The 23,197-nt window shown below is 35.0% G+C and overlaps 1 protein-coding gene across 1 annotated transcript in view; it reads right to left on the reverse strand.

Annotated features, from left to right (window-relative positions):
* eys (eyes shut homolog) overlaps positions 1-23,197 on the reverse strand; it is a 173,791-nt gene that overhangs the window by 19,232 nt on the left and 131,362 nt on the right. The window contains exons 42-43 of the mRNA XM_044136158.1: positions 16,972-17,080; positions 9,332-9,555 (exon numbers count right to left, since the gene is read on the reverse strand). Of these exons, the coding sequence (XP_043992093.1) occupies positions 9,332-9,555; positions 16,972-17,080 (333 nt within the window). The remainder of the gene's footprint in view (positions 1-9,331; positions 9,556-16,971; positions 17,081-23,197) is intronic.

The following is a 23,197-nucleotide window of genomic DNA, read 5'->3' on the forward strand; positions in this document are numbered from 1 at the left end:
GACCATCACATCAAATTCTACAAGTTCCTAATAACATGCTGTCAATTGTAAATTTGGAATTTTGCACAGCACTGAAATTTTGATAATGGAAATGGAGTCTTTTTATTTACACTTAGAGGAGATATCTTGCAGGAAATCAGTTGATTTGGAAGAAACATTTATGAATGGCAACTGCAGAAAATATCCTCTCTAAATTACTATGATTCCTTTAAATCACACATAAAACCATCAGACACTCAAATTAAATATCTGGAATAAACTTCAAGATTATACCCAAAAACATGAACATGAATGCCAGTTGATTTTCATATACATGATCATTAATTAGACAGTATGATGTTCTTAAATAGATTTTGGATATTTAGCCAAAATCAAAATCAAGATTTTGGCTAAATAGTCACAATTTAGATTTCAATGATTAGATGTCAAATTATTATGATTTAATCTGACATTAAATCATCAATTTGATGATAAATCTGTGGCTTGATTAATGTCAAGTCACAGATTATTTGATATAAATTGTGGGTTACATCAAATTAAGCCACAGATTATGTTGATAATCTGCGGTTTATCAGATTTTGGGGCTTATGTTGATATATTGTATTTTCCTTTTAGATCAATACATTTCTGATGTCTGTTAATGACAAACAACTGACAAAACGATGCTCATAAGGAATTACAATAATTTGTCTGTAAAGATTATTAATTTTCTAATTCTCAAAAAGCTGTTTGTAAGTCATCATAACTATGAGAGGATTCTTATAAAAGCCGACAAGCTTTCTGTACGTCTTGGAACCCTTTCTGCTCGGCTATATTTTCTCCGCCTTTCATGTTTGAAAGCTTCTTTGCCGTCATGTTGGTCAGGAGTTCCTAGTAACAATTTCTTCCTTTTCCAGGTAAAGGGCAACATGAGAAAAGAGGTCTTCGAATAAAACTCTAGAGCTAAACATTAGGCAACTTTGCAGAAAACCATAATACTGTTCACCAGATAATCTGAAGTAGAATAACATTTACAACAAATTCCCCAGTTTTGCTAACCTGTAGTAGACTCTGGCTTAACATACCTCTGGCATCTTTAGTTTTTATGGCTAAAGAAATCACAACAGATAAATGTTTGTGTTTTTTTTTATGCTTTTGAAAAATAGTAATTAATCAGAGAAATTGAAATATATTAACATGTTGTTTTGGTTGTAAAATAATCACAACAAACAAACAAGAAAATACCCCCAGAAAAATAAATGTGGTTGGAAAAAATAAGTTTACATACACCAAATAAAAAGAAACATACACCTTTTTTTTACTCTTTGTCTGGAGTTAAATTATCTCAAACCTTTCTTCTTTTTATTCAGTTAGAACTACCTAAATTATTTCTATTTGCTAAACTCTGCAATGTTAAGCTGAAGAGTTACGATTTTATCCTCAAATGTTTTTACTTACTGTAAGAAAACAAAATAAATCCATCATACTTTAGAGAAATAAATACTCAAAAAATCAGTCTGTGTTTAATAATCAATATAATGTGTTTTACTTAGTAAATTTAAATACTGAAATAGACACATTTTTCAATAATATTCAAAATTATTGTAATAATAATTATATAAGATATAGTTGTATAATAACAAAATAGTAGGAGTAGTTGGAACATTTGTTCTTTAAAAAAATAAAGATTATAAAAAGAATAAAGCTTTATAAAAAACAATCATTAGAGGTTAGCCAAAAAATTGATTGGTGCGTCTTTAATAAAAATATAAACTTTGCATTTAGGTAGGTCTACATACAGACATACATAAACTAATACTGATATGTAGCTCAGAACAATGTATCAGCAAACCCTGATTTGGTAAAGACGTTTTTTTAAGGCCCAAGTTAATATAATGGAGAAAAATCTGATGTGTCAGAAGTTTCATGTTCTGAGGGAGGCAATCTTCTTTCCTTGCTCTCCAAAGAAATTTAGTTTTAGACCTGGTGGAAAAAAGATAGGAGGAACAGCATTAGGCTGTTTATAATCATGTAATTCCAGGGAAGGTACATCCTTTACAATAAACTGGAAAGTCAATTGAGCAGAAGGAGCAACAACAAGCAGCAGATGTTTCTGACTCCTTGTATGTAACGCATAGATGTGTAGATCAGGAGACGGTATATGCTTAGAAAAACACTCAAGATTTAATTGCCCTAATCAAAATCTCGATGTGTGGGGTGACAAAAGGTTATTTTAATTTGCCTGAGGCAATCACTTTGATTACATAATTGTGGTATCAAAACTGTGGCTTGCAAACTAATTTGAATATTTTAATCACAAATGCTTTAAAGCCGTTACGCGACACGTCTTAGGCCATTCAAAACGAGAACGGCACTGCACAGAAGCTGAATGAATTTTGAAGAAGATATACATTTTTAATCTAATAAGTACCAGATAAAATGATGAATAATGGAGCAGTTTGTGTATTATACCATTGCTACTGCATTCAGAACCCTATGCTCAGATTTTCTCAGATTTCATACTTGTAAGTTATTCACAGGGCAGTCATTTTCAAGTACATTCTGGTAAGCAAAAGAGATCTCTCATAATAGTTCCACTGCCATGAAAGTCTTCAGTTGTTGTGATGAAAGCTTTTATACTTTTTGAGAATAAAAAAAAAAAAACGACCACCGGGTGGAGTTGATATTATTTATAGAGGAGAATTGCTTTGGTGCTGAAATGCCATTTGCTTTCCAACACTGTAAGGAGCCAATTGGACACAGCTATACAAAAGATACTTTACTCTTTATCCTCCACTTCTAAAGAGTGGAGGATAAGTGAGTGGATAGAGTAAAAGGTAACTAGTCTCTCAGTCAATTATTTGCAATTTAAATTTTAATAAAAGCAAAAGGAACGAGGTGCAATTTGCACACAGCACACATTTGACATATTCAGCCTCCTGTTTGAGCAAAAGGTTGTTCGATATCTCCCTGACCTCTTCCAGGCTCTCTTTCAAACATTTGCCTGGGTGGTAAATCAGGGTGATGTCTGCTAAGTCTCGGTTGCACTCCCTACAAATATGGTGCCATAGAAATGCACACAAAGATGATAACTTGAAATAAAATCCGTATAGAAAGGAGGAATAAAGCACCAAGGGAACTTTTCTCAAGGGATCAGGCAACATTTCAACAGTTCTGCCCTCTGGAAAAGAACGTGAATTTCTTCAGCCGTTCTTCAAGTATATTCAAGCCAGGGTTTAGCGATGTAAAAACCTATGTATTTCATATATCCAGGCTCTTGGCTAAGAAGAAAAAAATATATATACATTTAGAGGAGCTCATAAGAAATGCAGTTTAATAGAATAACGTTTGTTAGGTTAATAAATAAGAATAAAGGATAATAAATAATGCTTATTTCCTCTTTTTAGTTAGATTTTAATGTTCACTGCACAGCTGCTGCATGTTGGATGTTGAACACAAAGACTCAAAAGTGTGAGGTCATTGGGCCAGAGACAGTCCTCGCTCTACTGCATAGACGTTCCACCTGAGAAAACACATACATTAAGAACCAACACCTGCTTTGCAGTGCTCTGCAAAGGTGTTGAAAACCCTGAACCTTTTCACATTTTGCCGAGTTGCAGTCACAAGTTTTAATTTACTTTATCGGCGTTTGATGTGATAGACCAACACAACTAATTTGGATTACTGAAGTGCAACAGTTTGTCTCTACCAACTGCGAACATCTGGAGATCGAAATGTTCACAAATTCTTCATTGCAAACAGCAAACCCAGTCAGACTGGATGAAGAGCGTTCTGAACATTTCACCACACACTCTTATTTGCTTAAGCCTGGAATGGAACTCGAAGAGTAACACATGACTATCCTTTGACCTGCACAATACCATTGTAGTTCTAACTACTGCTTAGAGTTGTCATCCTGCTGTAATCTCAGCCAGCACCCCAGCTTCAGATCCACTGTGGTCTTTAGCAGGTTCAGTTTAATCATTGTTCCTTATTTACCTCTATGTGTCTTCCCATAAACTCTGACCAACTTTCTTATGCCTACTTAAATAAACCATCCCAGTAGCAAAATGCTGCCACAATCTTTCAAGGTTGCAATCAGTTACACATTGTAAGAGCCAACGCAGTGGAAGACGAAGTTCTCTGTTGATTCAAAGGGCTATAATGCAACTAGCAGAGAGAATGAGAAATTTGCAGGACATTCTGTTTTTTGGACAAGGCTCAGATTTGCTAGCAGTGTTATGTCACAATGTCTGCCTTTCTAAGTGACATTTAGCGGTAAAAGGAAAAGAAGTTTCAACAGAAAAAAATTTCAAATTGACAAACTCCATGAATAAGGTTGTCTTTGTGGCTTCTTTAAAAGCTGCAGAAATAATAAAAAAATGATGCTGTTATGCAGCTCCAGAGGATCACCGATTGCTGGTTTCAAAATATCTCTGGCTCCCAGTTAATTATTTTCACCAAGATATAATCATGCCAATGCTGTCTGTTGTTAAATTGAATCCTTCTGATCAGTGTGCCAGTGGTCCTGCTGAAAATAATCAGTAATGATAGCAGGCCTCAAAGAGACGCATTTCTGAGGGCATGACTTGTTTGACTGTCAAGGGAGTGTGAGAGAGTGACTGACAAGCTGTTTGGAAATACAGGCCAGGAGGTCTGTTCACTGTTTGACCCATACTGCACACAATGCTGCACATAATAGTAATTCATGTCTATCATTTTGCCATCATTTTTAGCTGATAAACATTTTTTTTCATTCCAACTTTTCTTCCAACTGATTTACTGGCCTTGTCTTATTCATCTTGATTTATATGAATGTTTTATGTTTGAATGTCTACAGAAATCCCCGAACATTCTGGTTTAAGGTTAGGTAATGATAAGTATTACAGAACAGAAAACTATTTGTAAACAAACCATTACAGACTACCTACCTAGTTTTTGCTGCGCTAGCAACATTTATTTGCAATAATAGGCAGGAAACAGCCAGAGAGAAAAGCGGGGAAGTCAAGGTCCTGGGGTTGGGAATCGAACCCTGGATGGCTGCATGAAGAACTAATAACCTCCATATATGAGGCGCCCTTTCTACTTCTACACCAATTTGTGTGTTTCTAAATGTGAAATTCAATTCATTTTTGCAAATTTTCAAACAAAATGAGACAGAAAAGAGGCACTTTTAAATCAAAGGGATTAACTTTGTAAGGTTTGCTCTGTGTTATAAATGAATTAAAAATATAATAACTCATTATTTGGTTTCTGCGTTGCATCGAAGGACTTTTTCAGGGCCACACGATTTTTTTTTGACAAGAGAAAAAAAAAATGTGCTTGAAAATGCCAACCATGTAAAATTATTGTGAGCAAATCATTCTTTTAAATATGTCCTTCTGATGATTTGTGTTAATTAAGCTATGACAACCTGATCCACACAGTGTAGTGTTGGAATAGACAAAGGAACATACTGAAAGACACAGAGTATTCATTGTAGAATACTATACAAATCTAATCTATTTTTCCTTGCATTCAACTCTCTAGTAATATACTTGAACTCAGCCCTCTAACCAGCCAGTTTCTTCTGATATAGACATTTGGTTTACCCTCCAAGCCGAGTGTGTCAGTTGAACAACTGTGAAGTCAATAGTGTAATCCATCATTGAATGGAATATGATACGATCAAGAACAAATATTTCTGTATTAAAATTCCTTTGTAATTGATCTTATGTAATGACCTGTTTTCTGACAAACAAAAAATTGGGTCTCTCAGTGGTTGTGAGCCATAATTTCTTAAAAATTAACAGAAATAAAGTCTTAAAATAAAACGCTCGGAGTTGCGAAACAACAAAATTAGGGGTAGCGTTTTCAATTGATCTATTGAAATCAATTAACTTTTCAATGAAACTATTTATTAGTATTCACATGCATTTTATGAAGAATAAATGCATGAAAAAAGATATTAACTTAAAATGTACCAGTCCTTCCAGCTCCAACTTAACAATTAGCTTTGAATTTTAATCTTGTTTCATATAATATTTTTGATAGTGGTAGAGCTACCCTTACTCTGTTTAAAGATCACACTTTAAGCACAGAAATTGTATTATTATATCTCACTTGAAACAAAAATAATAGTAATGTATGCATGTAAAAAGATTCCCCTGGAAACAAACTGTCCACAAACAATAAAAAAAATATACAAGACATAAAGACAAAGTCTTCACAAAAGAACTAGTTCTCTGGAATAAAATTTGGCATGCATCTTTAAGTGTGTTCATAATCTCTCCTCTGTCTTCAGGTGTCTTAAAGACAAACTCCCAGCAGGATGTTGCCACCTGCTTCCACAGAATTTCCAATAACTGCTCAGAAAGAAGCACAAGGGGATGCCATTAGCATTAGAACCCCAGCAAGGAACTCACAGTCAGGGAGCAAAGGATGCAGGTGCAAGCTGCACCACACTGATCATAAGTATATTTGTACATGGAAACAATGAAGCAGTTGTATAGATTTTTGGATCTCTTAGTCCACAGATTTTGTTTTTTATCACTTTTGATTGAACAGGTGTTCACATCTTTCCTCAGATGGTTTAATATCTTTTGACTTTTTTTTGACAGTTTTTGTTACAGAGCGGCATTTACAATACGCGTGTATCTGTGAACACTTCTCGGAAACAATTTTTACCTGCTGAATAATGTACATCTGTTTCTGTGACCTGTACCTGGGGTTCATAAGTGATATAGACGTCAAACATCCCAACTACAAAATAAGTAGGCCAAAAATATTCAGGTTCCAATCACAGGTTTTTTAATAAAGATTTCACCCATAAATCTATTGTGTGTCACCGAGCAACTACAAATCACTACCCTCTTAGTTTTCAATTTATATTCCGACATGCTTTAATAAACATACAGCCACATGAAAAGAGGATGGAACCAAAATAACCAAAACTCAACCCTCGATTCATCCTATTATGTTGCGGCAGTGCAATCTAGGGATACCAATACAATGAGCAGAGCTGTGCAAATTCTGGATGACCCCGGCAAAATGTGATTCAAAAGGATACTGCAATAACGCATATTCATCATGCAGATAATTGCATGGCTCACACTGTCCCACATGACAAGCCAATATGACCACCGGCTCTTAATTGGGATTCTTAAAGCTATTCATATTCCAATATTCATGGCGCCCTTTCTCATTTCCTATTTAATAAATGCAACTGTTAATTGATAGTGTCACAACACAATGAAGAAGACATTTAGAGTGGCTATTTCCTAGATTAACAAAGGTGAAAGAGCATCATGCACAGTTAATGCATACTTAAAAAGTCGAGCCAAATTGCTGGAAAGTGGAGAGTGATGGCAGACTGATTAGGCCGATTATTGGAGATAAAAAGATGTAAGGGAATTGTTCTTCTGCTTGTTGACTGAATAAATGGTCGGAAAAAAAAGTGCTTTACAAAAACAGTTGTTTTAGGATTGCAGCACATTCAAAAGTTAAACTTATTCACAGTTTTCTTTTTTATTTCCATTTAGGAAATCTTTGATGAGTCATAAAATTAAGGATGACAGAATTGCTGTGTCATTTCAACAACCGCAACCCAACATTAAATTGTATTAGCTTGTAAAAGGAATGTGGCAAACAGTGACTGTGACAAATTCATGGATGCAAATGGTTTTGATGCAGTTAAGATTGCAAGTGAAAGCTCCTATTTTGTCATTTTGTCAGGTGGTGCAACTAATTTCACACATACAGAGAACATAAAACTAAATTTGTGTCTAAGAGCTAGAAGTATTCTTTTATAGTCACGAAATAACTGACAATAACTCTGTTTATGGTGTGCAACAGTATTTTTTTTAGCCTATTATGACACTTTTACTAGTATAATGAAACAAAACAATAAAACTGAATGACAAAAAGGCAAATCTCTGGTCTCAGAAATGCCGTACAGCACAATACAATAAAATGTTAAACATGATATAATGCAATATGTGACGAGTCTTTCAGAGTTGTGTTGTAGATTATGTTTTGAAAAACAGAGCCTGTACATAATTTTGTTGCAGTTCATGGTTCCATGAAATATTAGAAAAGCTTATGCAGTTAAAATGAATATGCCTGTGAGCAGAAAACACATGAGTTCATGTTAGCTTTATTCATTGCTAATGGTTATATAAGACCCTCCCACCCACATTTTATGCATGATGCATCATCATGTTCCCAAATATTTATATGAAACTAATATATATATATATATATATATATATATATATATATATATATATATATATATATATATATATATATATAAATATATATATATATATATATATACACACACAAAAAAAAGAAGTTTAATTGTGAATTAGCTATTCATGCACAGAACAAGCTTTGGTTCAGTTGAGACAGAGCAGTGACAGCCATATTGACATGAACCAGGCAAAAGCTTGATACAGTGTGAAGGACACTTCATATTGTCCCTTAGACAAAGAAAGCCCCATCCTAACCAAAGAGAAAACAGCCAACAAACATACTGTGTCTGCAAAAGAATCCAGAGCCTTTGAACCCTTTTTTACCCTTGATTTTATTGTATCAAAATAGCTAATTTCAACAAATTTCATTGAGATAAACACAGAGGTCTGCATAAATGTAAAATGGAAGAAACAATTGTCTGTGATTATCAACAATTTTGCATGTGGGGTGTGCATTTTGTATCTAGCCACCGTAAATCTAATACTTCTAAATAAAATTCTTTCTTCAAAATATAACCCACTAGTAGACAGAACTCACCTATGTGTAGTTTAACCATAACTACTCTGTGCGTCAGTGAAAGCATCAGATGTGCATTAGAAACCATTAGTCAACAAAAACATCATTAAGATAAAGGGACACCAGAGTTTGACAACATAACATGTTTGTATGTAAAAAAAATAGTAGGTAAGGAAACAGCCAAACTCTCATTTCCATATCTGGCAGGGCGGTTAATGTGTGGTGAAAGCACATATTTTGCAACCATAACCATTCATTTACTTAAAAAGTGGGGAAAAAAAATCTGGTTAGAGCTATAAAGTGTTGGTTCCCACAAAACAAACTACCTATTACGATCCTGTGTCAAAGCAATCAGTGAGAAAAAAGAAAACATCAGGTGATGCAGCAGCATCATTTCTTACCACTTTGGCTGGTGCAGGTGAATATTGTAAGTAAGGTGTAATCAGTCACAGGCGGTCTCTACTCCTAGATTCATTTTTCTGCAGCATGCGTTATCATGTAGAAATGAATTTTCAGGGACACTGTCTCACGTTCGTGTTGGTTTTTACATTCCAGCACCTTAAATAATCTGTTTGGGCTTAAAGGTGACCTGGTACTGTACCTGACACATGTTCCTCCATTGCGGCAGGGAAGGTGTTGGCAGACAGGCGGGTCACAGTTCTTGATGTTCCTCCCCTTCACTGCTTCACCCACCAGGTCAATCTCCTTTGAGTTGACCTGGAATTCCTTGATGCAGCCAATGAATCTCCTCTTTTCTTTTCCTCTCTCATCATGAAGCTCCCAGAGGGATGAAACATCCCCAAGAAATATAGGTCCAAAGGATCTCTGCAAAAAAAAAAAAAAAAAAAAAGAAAAGACAAGCAAACAAAAGTCAGAGAGCTGATTTATGTTGAAATAAATCAGTCTCTGAAGTTAGGATCAGTTTGGATATAACAGTACATAACATTTTCAATTGAGATTGATTTATATTAATATGAATATGCAAGATGAAGTCTAGAACCTACTGCTAGGTTCAACGCTAATATAATGTAGAAAAAAACACAATACTGTTAACTAAATTCACTTTCTTAATCTATTTGCACAGAATTATAATTTGGAATCCGTAAATCCATCATGTAAGCGTTTTAAGTTCTCTAAGTTAGCATGTAAGCAGCCTCATCCTCTGTAAGCAGAGGATTTGGATTTTCCAGGGTATGTTTTGACTTGTTGTTAAATGTTTAAATCAGTATTTCTCAGTTAACAAGCTGTAAAGATGTCTCACAACTAGATAGACAGACAGACAGATGGAAAAAGAAATAAAAAAACAAAAACATTACCTGCTAACTTTGATGTGACATTTAAATAGAATTAATTGTGATAAATTTCAGGAACACACAGCTTATTCTACCATAACCTTTTGCTTAATGAGTAAAATTAATTCTGCTGCCAAAAAGGAGCTACATAATTTGGAGAAATAATCCTGTTGGAGTTCAGTTAAACAAGGTTTTATTCACAGTGAGGGTTCAGGTCATGTTTTTCTTTTTAACGATATGCTTGTCCATGCTAAAGAAAATAGAACTAAACCAAAACATTATTATTGAGCCTGCCTTTATATAGCCTGGTTGAAACAATTCAGATTTTTAACAGGTTTGTGTTTTTTGATGAGACACTCAATGTTGATGTTGCATAAAAGCCACAGGAATAAAGATTATGTAGGGAATTATAGAATTAGAACTTTAAGTCCAAACCCGACGAGGAATTTTTTTCTTTAATTAACATTATGTGAATGAATAATTCATGTTGGAATGGTGCTGCCATTCCAACATGAAAACAGATGATGCTGTTTTTAAAAGTCTTGAAATAATGTTCTCTTTTAGCTAATTCTGATTTAATAACACATTGAAACTTTCTTACTGAATTATGTATTTTTTGTTTTGATTATTAGCCACTATAAATTACCACCAGTTCTCTCTTTGCATCCAGTTTCACAACAACGAGGGCATGCAAACCTTTCTTCGCACACATTTAACATCCACAACTAAAGCTACTCAGGATTTTGTGGTAGAAAGTGGAGTTCATGGTCGAATAAATTATGTCAAGTCTTCCAGGTGCTGAATTGACAAACCTGCCCCAGACCATCATGTTTAACAATCAGTTTAAATATTTCTGAAATGCTTTATTGCCATTTTTTTAAATGTAAACATCTTCCAGAAAATAACATTTTATCTTATCAGTCCACACATTTTAATATTTTCACAAACATCCTGTGGGCCATTCTTTTGTGTGTGTTTGGTTGGCTGTGGCTTTCATCTTTGAACTCTCCCATGGTTACTGTTTTTGCCCAAACTCCTTCGTTCTGTTGAATTCGAAACAGTGTTGTTAACTGAGGCATGTGAGGTCTGTGGTGCTTTAGAAGCTGTTTTGGATTCTGTTGTGACCTCTTGGATGTGGCATTGAAGTTCTCTTGGAAACCAGTCAGTAGTGGCTGGTGTCCTAACAACTGTTTTATGTTTTCTCCATTGGAGGATAATGACTTTTGGTAATTTTTTCTAGAGACCCCAAGCCTTAAAAAGTGATTTATAACAGTTTCAAAGCCAAAAGATGTCATTAACTTTGTTTCCTTTTTTTGTTTTTGAATTTTCTGATTTCTTTATAGCTATCTAATATTGAAAGATGGGTTATATGTAAGTGATTTCTTGTTTTGTGAAACTAGACTAATTGCTACAAAACTAGTTAATGACAATGATTTCATTCACTGTTTTACTTTGAGTTTTGTTATTATGAATAACTTGGGGAAAAAATAAATCTATTTGAAAATGGCCTCTTGTATTCATGCTGATTATATATATATAAAGCATGTCTGTCTGAAAGAAAAAATAAAAAAAAGTCTGTAATGTGGAAATTAGCTTTTACAGCACTGCAACTAAAAAAATAAAAATATGTTCTCTTTTAGAGAAATGAATAACAAATAATCCTCAGGAAGAAATTTAAACAAGTCAGTGTATGTGCCAAAGTTTTAAGAATGAATAGATACAATACTAGTTCATCTCCTAAATCTTTATACTTTGCTTATATTTGAATGATTTATAAGTCAATCTTAAGTGGCTCAACAAAAGTAAACCTTGCTCTTAATACTCTGAAGTATAAAAAGAGGCTGTGAACTGACTAAAAAATATAAAGATTTCCGAAAGCCAATCAGAAAAAAATGACAAACTATTTCTCTAAATCCATACAATGACTACAACAACAAATAATTTTTAGGTCACAATGCAATAGTGGATAACTACCTTTTATAAATATTATAGAACAAATTCAGTCAATATCAAAGTAAAAGTAGTAAAAAAAACACTACACATTTGCACAGCAATGTAAAGTTTAAATATGAACTTTCCTTTTGTACTCTATGTTCTCTTCCATTATAATTTAGACATTCTCAGAAATTACGCAACGTGAATTATTTCCAAATCTACGCCATATTTTTTCCACCTCTATCAAATATAACAGTTCAGTTTCATAACTGCCAGCACAAAATCTGAGCAGTCACGTCAGTATTTATGTATTTATGGTGCTTTCAAAATGTCAATTATGATTTTATGCTGCCAGTTGAGCGAAAGTGATGGACAGCTGCAGAGGAGTCGCTTCATGGAGGGACAGTGAAGTGTTGGGCCACATAATCACTGAGGGTGTTGGTTTAATGCAAACGTTTGGTGGCAAAACTGCTGCTTATCTGAAAACCCATAAAGACAACATGGATGACAGGGTTCATGGGAGCATCTATTGTACTGTCACCACAAGGCTAGGAGTCCTGAGAGTATCTGTAATAAAGCGTAAGAGTCAAATAAACTAAGCTGCGACGCTGGAAAACCTTTACAATGAGCAAAGCTTTATTTGACTGATACAATCAGCAATGAGCTGCTAGAGTTACATAATGACAGTGGGGTGCAGAATGAATTTATGGCCCCTGCAAGTGTGTTTACCATGTTTATGAGACGAGTCCATTCGAAATGCTCACTTATGCAATATTCATGACTTTGTGAGTGGACCAACAGCGACTGAGTTCATGAGAGCCATATGCTCATTTCTGAATTTTGTTTTAAAGTAGCGCTTTTGGCTGTACTGAATTAATGTTGCATGGTTAAACAGTTATCTTCTGTACAAGAAGATTTAATACATGCAATAAACTGGGAGACATAGCAGATACTTTCACATACAAGGTCTTTCATGTTCTTGGAGCAAAAACCTTGATTTCAGTACTATAATGGGAAAACACCGTTTAGGGAGACATTTTTCTTCAACAGTGACCTCAAAGACAGGTCTTTCACTCTATCAAGTGAATTGGAATTTTATTAACATGGTCACCGTGGTTACAGTGTATATTACATCTTTGGATTAATCCAGTTTTACAGTTTAGTAAACAGTTCCATGCCATTTTTGAATAAAAGAATATTACCATAGATAAGACAGTCCAATGTACAGCAAATATATTGTGATACCAATATTTGTGTGAAGATTATTATTACCAAGAGTATCATAATTCTTTCACAAAGCTATCATAAGTTCAGACTTTGTATGCCAGATACAGTATGAAGCCTGTCAATATATGTTATAGATAACCAGACCTGATAAATATCATAGTTTTAAAGATGCTGACAGCTATAGAGAGTTAAAAAAAGTTTCTATATTACAACTAATATTAGCATTGACTTATTTTCTCATGTGGTGCAGCCCTGGCCAAGAGACATGTGACAAGTATAATGATTCTGTGACAGTGGTAGAGCCAGTTCGTGAATAAACACTTGGAACTACTTGTTCTCTGAAAGCTTTCTATAAACATTAGTAACAAAACCAGGTAAGGGGCTTCTTTCAAATTGTGAATAGGCTGTCCTTTTAAAGTGCATTTGTAAACATACTGTAAAAAGCTTTCACAAGTAATGCAATACAATAAATCACTGTCGAATTAGAAATGGATATAACTCCAATCTGAATCGGACTGTGTTTGAATCTGAATGGGGAGAATTATAGAATTTTGAAGAGAGTTAGATTCAATATAACTGGGCGTAATTTAAACTTGTGTGCACTGTGAAGTGAATGTGATCTCAGGATGAGTATTTGGTGGAAAGTGAATTCCTTGATGCAATCTGCAGGGCCTACATAGATATTTTTTGTGCCAGAGAAGCACTGATCAGAAAACGTGTGGCTGATTCTTGATTTCAGATTTTGTAAATATCACAAGTTCTCCTTTTAGCTTAAATGAAAATTTATAAGATATATATGATAAAAAGTGAATTGTAATATTGCAGAACTGTATTTCTCTGCCTCACTGGAAATCTAATGTAGTAAAATCCTTCAAATTATTATTAGACAGCTGCATCTGTACAAATAAAACTTAACAAAAAATGAGACATCTCAAATTGAGGATGCTATTTTTTTACAACATTCTTTTAAATGAATGACAGCTTTGATAAATTAAATATTGTAGAGTAAAAATAATTAACTGTCTTTCACAAATGAAAATTTGTAGGAAAATCACTTTCCTTTCTGCAAGCTTCTGTTTTTAAAACAGCTTAGCCATCTTAAAAATACCTAGTCATGGGCTTTTCTTTCAGTAACAATTTCCACACTAAGTGTATTGAAATGTAAAAGATTGATTTGTATCAACTTTTGACTAAATGAAATTATGTATAGTTGAGATGACATTTAATGTTAGTATTATGCAAACAAGCTGAATTAAGGTGAACTTGCTCAAAATGACTAGAATGCTATTTTGCATCATATAAATAAAAATTAGATGAAAACATAAAACAATGGTTATGTTTTGACAACATAACCATTCTATTTATGAGTGGACTCAAAGAGATATTAGATTTATGTGAAATATAAATCTATATAAATCTATAAATCTAATACCAATATAATATTGAATATTATTCCAATAAAATGCCATTAATGTCATTTTGTTGAGTACTCAACCCATTGTCACTTCTTCACATCTATATACTGTGGTAATCTGAGCAAGCAAAGGTTATCTGTTATTCTACTTGCTAATTGCAACATAGATAGTGCTCCTGTAATTAATGAATGTGGGATAAGTTTAAGGAAAATTTAAAAAAAAAGAAAAAGGAAAGAAGATGTGAAAAAAAATCATAGCATCTCAAATTAGAAGACCATAAATCATGCTGAGGGAGGGGGCATGCTGAGCCAGTGGGAAGGTTGAGTCCCTCTCTGTGCCTTTGAACGAGAAAAACAAAATAATAAATAACATATAGAGGAGTTATAGGTGAAATTAATGAGCCACATCTGATTATTGAGTCTGAGCTATCTTAATGGTGCTTTTATGTCTTCTAACTTTGATCATTTGTGGGAAATATAACAGGTGCACCTACTCTTAACGAGTATTGGATGTTACTGGGCTGCTTTTGACAACACAAGGGCAACAAAGAAACAATTCATTGTTTTGCTGTCTTGAGTTCAGTAGGTCAGTTGTTTGAACAAAGCCACTGTTGGCACAGAGATGGTGGCAAAGTTCAGTAAAAACAAAACAACAACAACAACAAAACCCCCCAAAAACAATGCAGTCGCTGTTTCAGCTGCTGCCAGTAAGCATCATCTGTTTAATCAAATATGTGAGAGTGTATATTCCCAGGTTGCTCTCCAACATCAATGCTTTATTTGTACCTCCTGATCATCACAAGGCATGGTAGAATAAGTGAGGCAGTGATAACTTAGTTTCACCTTAAATTCACCTGATTCAAGAATAGGTAGGTCATGTGCTAAATAAAGCTAATACAAAAAACCCACAAAACTCCATTGTGGATAAGTGCAATGCTTCTCTAATGCTTTTTCCCAATTTTATTAAAGATTTATAAATAATCTTTAGTAAAATTAGTACTTGTGCTCACAAAGCTTGGCCATGTTAGGACAGGAGTACCTTGGACAAAACTGAAGTTGTAAAGTTAACATGCACTCTAAGTGAAGTAGGATTATTCCTGGAATCACTGGATTGTTTTCAATGTGAGACCAGGATTCAAGATGATTGTGGCCTCTGTGAAAATCCCTTTCATTTGACCAACAAAAAACCCTCTAAGGAACATCCACACCTCACTGAATTTTAGGTTTAAGAACAAGTAAGACAGTTATGTTCAGTAATAATTCATCAGTGCATGACATTCTGATTTTATATTCCTGAACACACTCTGAATGTACAATAGAAAATTTGTATATTTTCAGTGAAGCTGAGAGACCCAGCTTTGTAACTTGTGGCTGTTTTTGAGAACTATACTGTTATGTGCTTTCGGCACATTGTATTTATTTCTGTCTATTTTTTCTCTTGGATCGTTTCGTATTGACTTTAGTCGTATGATTTTTTTGTTGTTTAATATACTTTGGATAATTCTTTCTTTTTGTAATTTGTTCCCCTTAATTTGTGACACTGTTGTACTGTCTATAAATAGGCTGGGTTGCACCATGTAAAGGGCGACGCCCACTCCCAACAACCACCGAGGACGGATGCGCTCTGACATGGTGTGCACGTCTCCATACGGTAGTTTTTTGTTAGCCATTTGTTTGGTTGCTATTTTTTTTGTTTGTTTTTTTTCATTGTGATTTTGACCTAGTAGGAGCGGTTGTCCTGTTTTCAATTTTTCCCTTGCAGTAGTTTCTTTTTTCTTGTAGTCCGGTACTAGTAGGGGCTTCGACGGCCCTGTATAGTGTTGGCCCCCTGCTGTACCGTTTTGTTCTTTTTGATCAGCTCACCAGGTCCAACTTCCTGTTTATACTTTGGGATTTTTGTTTTCTTTTTTTGGGACACGGGGAACTGAGGATTTAATTCTCTCTTTTCCTTCACAGGAAATCAAAAGAAGCTGAACCAAAAGAAAAAGGTCAAGAGAGTTTTGAAATAAAAAATACTTTTTGAATCCTCAATTTTGCCTTCGAGTCCTCAAATATTTTGTGCCCTTTGTGGACGTAACATATACTATAAAGATTTTTTAAAAATTTTGTAGCAGAAAATAACAACAGATAAGCTAAAATCTGTAGAGCATTGATAGGTCAGTTTTATAGAAACTGACTGGAAATTCATTCCTAATATCTCTGGTTGCTGCATCACTATTGCTTACTCATGCAATAGTGAGTAAGCATGCATGCCATTTATGCATGGAAGTTATAAATGGCAATCAGCAGTCTATGATAAACCTCATAGAAAGCCAAAGAGAGATCCGGACATTAAGGGCAACAGTTGATGTGATTGAAGGCAGGTAAGCATACCTCTGACACAGGGTGAGACACAAGTTCCTCAAGATGCTGTGTAGTGCCATTATCTGCAGCAATTTCAATCCGACATGACCCTCCTTGTTTGCCAACAGGAAGGCTGAATCTGTTAAGAAAAAAATCAGTGAAAGAGATGAGGTGATTCAGAGAGTTAGTAAGTAAGGTAGATCCAAGCAATATCTGCGATTCGCAATAAATCCAGCATAGCATGAAAATATTCTGATGGCGAGACAGACAGCAGTCACAGTAATGGGGCTGCTAATGTGACTATTGAGAATATACCATAAACTGACTAGGTATACATTACATACAGTTTTATGAGGATTTTTATGCAGTGGTAGATTGGCTTGGGTGCAATGATGCGCTTATATCACTCCCCACCAGCCAAAACCCAGGAGAGATGACAAAAACAGAAGATGGTTTGGATGCAGGATTTAAATAAAAAAAGAAGCATCACAATAGGTTTCTGCTCAGCACTGCAGTGATATACTTTAAATCGCTGTGCTCCTTTGAAAAATATGAAATTTACATAAAGAGATAAGCAGTCATTAGCATGCACATTTACATGATAACTGAATGACACACATTGCCACGCCAAATAAAACAGGAGTTACATTAACATTACTAATAATTACAACAGTCATAAATACATAAACTAATCAGCCTCACAAAGACATGCAAAATGCAAACCTTGGTGTAAGAGCTTTATATGTCACTCAGGATTAATTAATGATAAAAATGAGGGCAAAAACCATATATGCACAATAACCCTAATGAGAAGGAAGACAATTTTGTCATTTGACCTGCTGGGACTCTCTGGGGAAATATACAGTTGCACTAGTCATTAATGTTGTAGCCATAATGTTAAGTAGCTGGTCTACTTGTGTCATACTCCAACATTGGCAAAGTCAAGCACTTCCCTCTCCTCTATCCATCATTGGTTTATGCTGGCGCTATACAATCATGGGCTCTCTATATTGCGACAGGTTGCATATGGACTTCATTGTTCATATAAACTTGATTATGTGCTGGGAAGTAATTCACATGAGGCACCTTCATTCTACAAGTTTATGCAGTGCCTGCTGCTTAAATGTGAGATAAATGACAGAGCAGATCTCAAACTTGTTTACACCTCTAATGAAAATCCAGGATTTTGTGACTTTAAATAAAGTCACAAATTCAAAACCTCCAGTTAATTGATTTGACAAATATCATATAAAACTAAAGGGAAAAGTTGCATTTGATAAAAAAATGTGTGATTTAAAACTACATAAAACTACAACAACCTGGTTGCACTAGAGTGCATATACATACATTGATACTTTGAAGGAGCACTTTATGATTCTGGATTCTGGCTGTAGAAAATTACAAAACTTTAACTTCTTGTTGACTACTGCAGTAAATTCACCTCTGGTCAATCGCCTAGAAGTTGTATGTTAAAGCCTAAAATTTTTAATTCCTCCAGAAGATTTAGATTGATAACGATTTTCCTTCCACCTAGAAGTGTGTTGATTTATAAAAGAGAATAATAAAACTATTTCTGCTTAAATTTTATCAAAAAATGTCATGGCAAAAATTGTTTAGATTCTTCCCAGCAACCAGGCTGTTGCAATTTCTTTTTCCTTTTAAAATTTTCCTCCCAAAACAGATTAGTTTATGAATTATACGGCACAGGATATGTCACAAGAACAGTGGAAAAAGGTTTGGAATGAAAACTTGACATTTTAACAGGGTTATGTACACTTTTGAGAGCTGCTGTATGTCACCGAGCTGCTAATTTGACTCTGCAAAATTGACCATCCGGCTGTTTGTGACTGGCTGAGTGTTGATGAGGACAAAGCCTCAAATGTGTATTTTAATAGCCAGATGGAAACAATAAGGGCAATCGCCCTCCTGTTAATTTGAAACAGCCTTCCAGGACACCTCCCTGAGGCCATCCCCCACACACAACCTCAGGTAGGACTAATTACAACTATGGAAATCACAAGAGCTCTTTTGTACACACATATCTGGATGCGCACATATATTCCTGCACACATGTTTAAGATTGAATATGTGAAATGCAGCCTAATGTCCAGAGAAAAGGGAGAAGAGAAACATTACTATCCCCAGGGTGCCTGGTCTGTTTCTTCTGTCATTCTTCATACATTACCATAACATTAACAGATTGGAAAGATATTGTAGAAAAGTATATCTTCCTCATAGAAATTCAAAAAGCAAGATGATAAGGTGGAAATGAACACATACATGTCATAAGTACACATTTTTGTGAAGCAAAAAGAACTGTAGAAAAGTATAAAAAAAATCCTAGAAATATTATTAAATGTCTGTTACTGAAAATGTTTGATGCATATTTTAGTGGTTTGCTCAGTGGGGATTATTTTTTTGTGCCTGCTATTATTCCAAAAAAACAGTCACTGCCTAAACAAATAGGATGATGTCTCCTGATGAGCTCTTGTCAGCACACTGACTGCTCCACTCAGCTAATTTACAATGGTCTGGCTCTAAGGAAAACATGGCTATTTATACAGATAACTATTCTAGTCTTTTTAGCCAGACAACTAAAACTATTCCTTATGGGTTCAAATTAACATCACAAACAGTACAAATCGCACAATGGATGAGGCCTTCCATATATATGAATGAACGAGAGGGAAAAGAGGCTTTTAATGGAGAGATTAAATCATCTGGAACTGGGTTTTCTTTGCTCTATTCCACTGCTTGGTCTCAAAGGATCAACAGGAGAAATATCCCAGCTTCAAATAAACAAACAAAGACATGTAAATATTTTATTTTCTCTAGGCACACAAAACCTCAATGTGATGGAAAGCTTTTTTACATCCTCAATCATCATTTATGCATTTGTTCATCTGGCTAATGATCTAATCATAAGCAATTTGTCATCTCTAAAATTTTCATTTAGACTCCGGGTGTGTGACTAATTCAGGGCAGGAGCATTTCTGTAACTTTCAGGAGCATAACCTCTGAAATATTACCTGCAATGTTAAGGGACCAGGCGATATTTTCAGCACTGCACCTTTACGCAAAGGTATTTATTAAACCTGAGGTGGGCGTTAGTCTTTCTAATCAAATGTGCCTCCTTCACAGTCCCCTTGCAGAAAATTAGCAATGAGGGAGAATCATCATTAAAATATTACTACTGCATAAAACATCTGAAAGTATTGGCAACAGATGGCAGTAAAACATCATGCAGCACACTGGTGCCCTTGCAACATATTTCTCTGACTGATGGGCTTTGGTGACACCTTTTCAGCTGTTTATTATTCTAAAAATATTATATATTCCTAAAAACCAACATGGTAAATTTGTAGTATTCTGATAGTTTTGCGTTTAACCAATACGCGACTATTATGTTTGAAGTTAATAGTGCTTACTACACCCTTAATGTTTATGAGCAAATTAATAATTACTGACTCATATGTTATACATATATGATGAACACAAATACCACCTGTTACCATGCTTTTAGTTGTAGCAGAACAGCCTGAACAGTTACATAAGAAGACAAAACAAAAATCACCCTTCATATGGTTAATATTCATTACTTATTAAATTCTCCACACCATCTAGCACAAACCATCAAGAGGGAACAATTTTGGGGGAAAAGTTGAATTATTTTTTTCAAAGTATTTTCAAACATATATCAGAGCAACATCTGCACTTTCAGTGCATGTAATCTCTGCTCTGGCTATGGTGCAGTGGTGCTCTCACACGCAGCACTGCAGCATTTGCTGCATAATTTGTGCTGTGACCGGCAAGCCTCAATTAATTTGGGCAGTCTGTGTTCTATCATTATATCTTTGGCAATTCAATTAGACAGCACACAGCAAGGCTCTTGGCATTGTGGGGGTTCACAAAACAAAACTCCAAGTGAGCAGGCACGGCTGCCGACTGCCTCTCCAGTGAACCTTTTAAGAGGAGGTCTTGTCAATAAAACACTGAATACAGTGCAGGCAATAAACACGCCTTACTCTGATCTGGCGTCATGCTGAGTGGATGTGTGTTTGAAAACAAAAATGCTCTATATTAAGATCAAGTGAATACACAATATGTCATTAAGTCTAATGAAACTTTAAAGCAACTGAAACACAGTGTAATAACGATGTGCTGTTTGTGTATAAAAACAAAAGGAGTAAGACTGTTTATCTTTTAAGAGATTTATTAACTTCTCTGTACTAAGAAATTATTGACTTCTAATTTAAGTTACCCCAAACCTTATAAACTCACAGACTGAAAAGCAGTGAAGACATGCATCAGCTCTCCATTGTCAGCTCTCCATTAAGGAGTTTGTTATTGAACAAGCTTACACAGATTATCAGGTATTTTTTGAAACAGGCTGGACCTGAACCTGGTAAGCAGGATTTCTGTGGCATTAATTTAAAGAAGTCAGACTCCTGATATGTCCTAAAAATGTCTTTTCAGTTTTTTCCCCTCACAGCACATGCCTGTTTTCCTTCTCTTACAGCGGCTGTTGCTATGCGACACTCACACCCACATGTGCATTTTTACATTGAAAACTTACTCAATGGTCAATGAACAGCAGTAGTAAATAACAGAATTCCATGGGTAAATTAAGTGTGCGGGCTATTTAAAAACTGGTCAACAAAATGCTTGATATCACTCAGTTTAAATTAACATGGATGTGTTGTCTTGTAGGAACATGCTGTTTCAGGGGTAATAAGACTTGAGCCAAGGTTTGAGGCTCTAAATAACAAAAAGCTATTACTGCAAACCTAATGGGAGTCTGTAAAGAAATACATTTACCATGCAAGGAGACTCTAATGACAGAAGAATCTTTATAATTGGTGCCTTTGGAACTTGACTTGTCGTCTGTAACAAGTAAAACTTTCAGGGCTTCTTTGCTTTTGCTTCATAAATCATTTACTAATATTAGATTCTGCTGATTGATCAGCAGATGCATGTGGTGCCTTTTAGGAAGACGACAATCCCCACAAAAAGCTGTCTTCAACAGAAACTCTCCAAATATAATATGAATGCAGTCTTCCTATACAGTCAAATCATTTTTGATTTCACAAAGAATAAATATGTTGGATGCTGAAGAAAGCTACACTTGGAATTGGTTAAATTTTAAATAAATTCAATTATATTTCAACTCATTTTAGTTTAAATTGGTTTCAATTCAAGTCAATTCAATTTAGTTTGACCCATTGCAATTCTATTCAGTTTAAATCAATCCAATTCGATTTAAGTTCCAGTTTACTCAGAATTCAATTCAATGAACATCAGCTTAATTCATCCATCCATCCATCCATCCATTTTCTGAACACCCTTCGTCCCTAATGGGGTCGGGAGGGTTGCTGGTGCCTATCTCCAGCTGTGTCCCGGGCGAGAAGAGGGGTTCACCCTGGACAGGTCGCCAGTCTGTCGCAGGGCAACACAGAGACATACAAGACAAACAACCATTCACACACACATTCACACCTAGGGAGAATTTAGAGAGCCCAATTAACCTGACAGTCAGGTTTTTGGACTGTGGGAGGGAGCCGGAGAACCTGGAGAGAACCCACGCATGCACAGGGAGAACATGCAAACTCCATGCAGAAAGACCCCGGACATTCTTGCTGCAAGGCAACAGCTCTACCAACTGCGCCACTGTGCAGTCCACTCAGCTTAATTCATTCCGATTTAATTCTGCCAGTCCATACAGTGCAAAATAAAAACAAAATTAATGCAAAAAAGAAGAAAACAAACAAACAATAAATAAGCCCAATTAAAATCCAATTGTGTTCATTTAATTTGCAGCCTGGATGACATTTAACAGTCAGAGCAAAAAAATCAGACAAATTTGTGAAAAAAAATGTCTACCCAATAGAATTTATCCTTCTAACACTTTAAAATCTGTTCACTACAGTAACATTGCTGATTTGTAGAAGTTTATTTATCCGAATAAAATATAAAGGTTAATATACAAATGTATGATTCAAATAAGTTGTTGGGTATAATATACTTGATCATGTTTTACAGTTGACAAATAAAAACAGATTGATTTATAATGTGATACAGTCCATGAAGTCTGAAGAGACTGTGAAGAGCTTAAAGCTCATAGCTGAACTTATTCAGTGTCTTCAATTGCAGTGGAATTGAAGACACTGTGTCTTTCGGTGCTTTGTGACACTGAAAGACACAAAGACAAAAAGTCAAGAGAAAAGAAGCAGATGGTCTATAGAGCCGTAACTCCAAA

The sequence above is a fragment of the Gambusia affinis genome, linkage group LG13 (assembly GCF_019740435.1).
Source record: "Gambusia affinis linkage group LG13, SWU_Gaff_1.0, whole genome shotgun sequence".
NCBI classification, from domain to species: Eukaryota; Metazoa; Chordata; class Actinopteri; order Cyprinodontiformes; family Poeciliidae; genus Gambusia; species Gambusia affinis.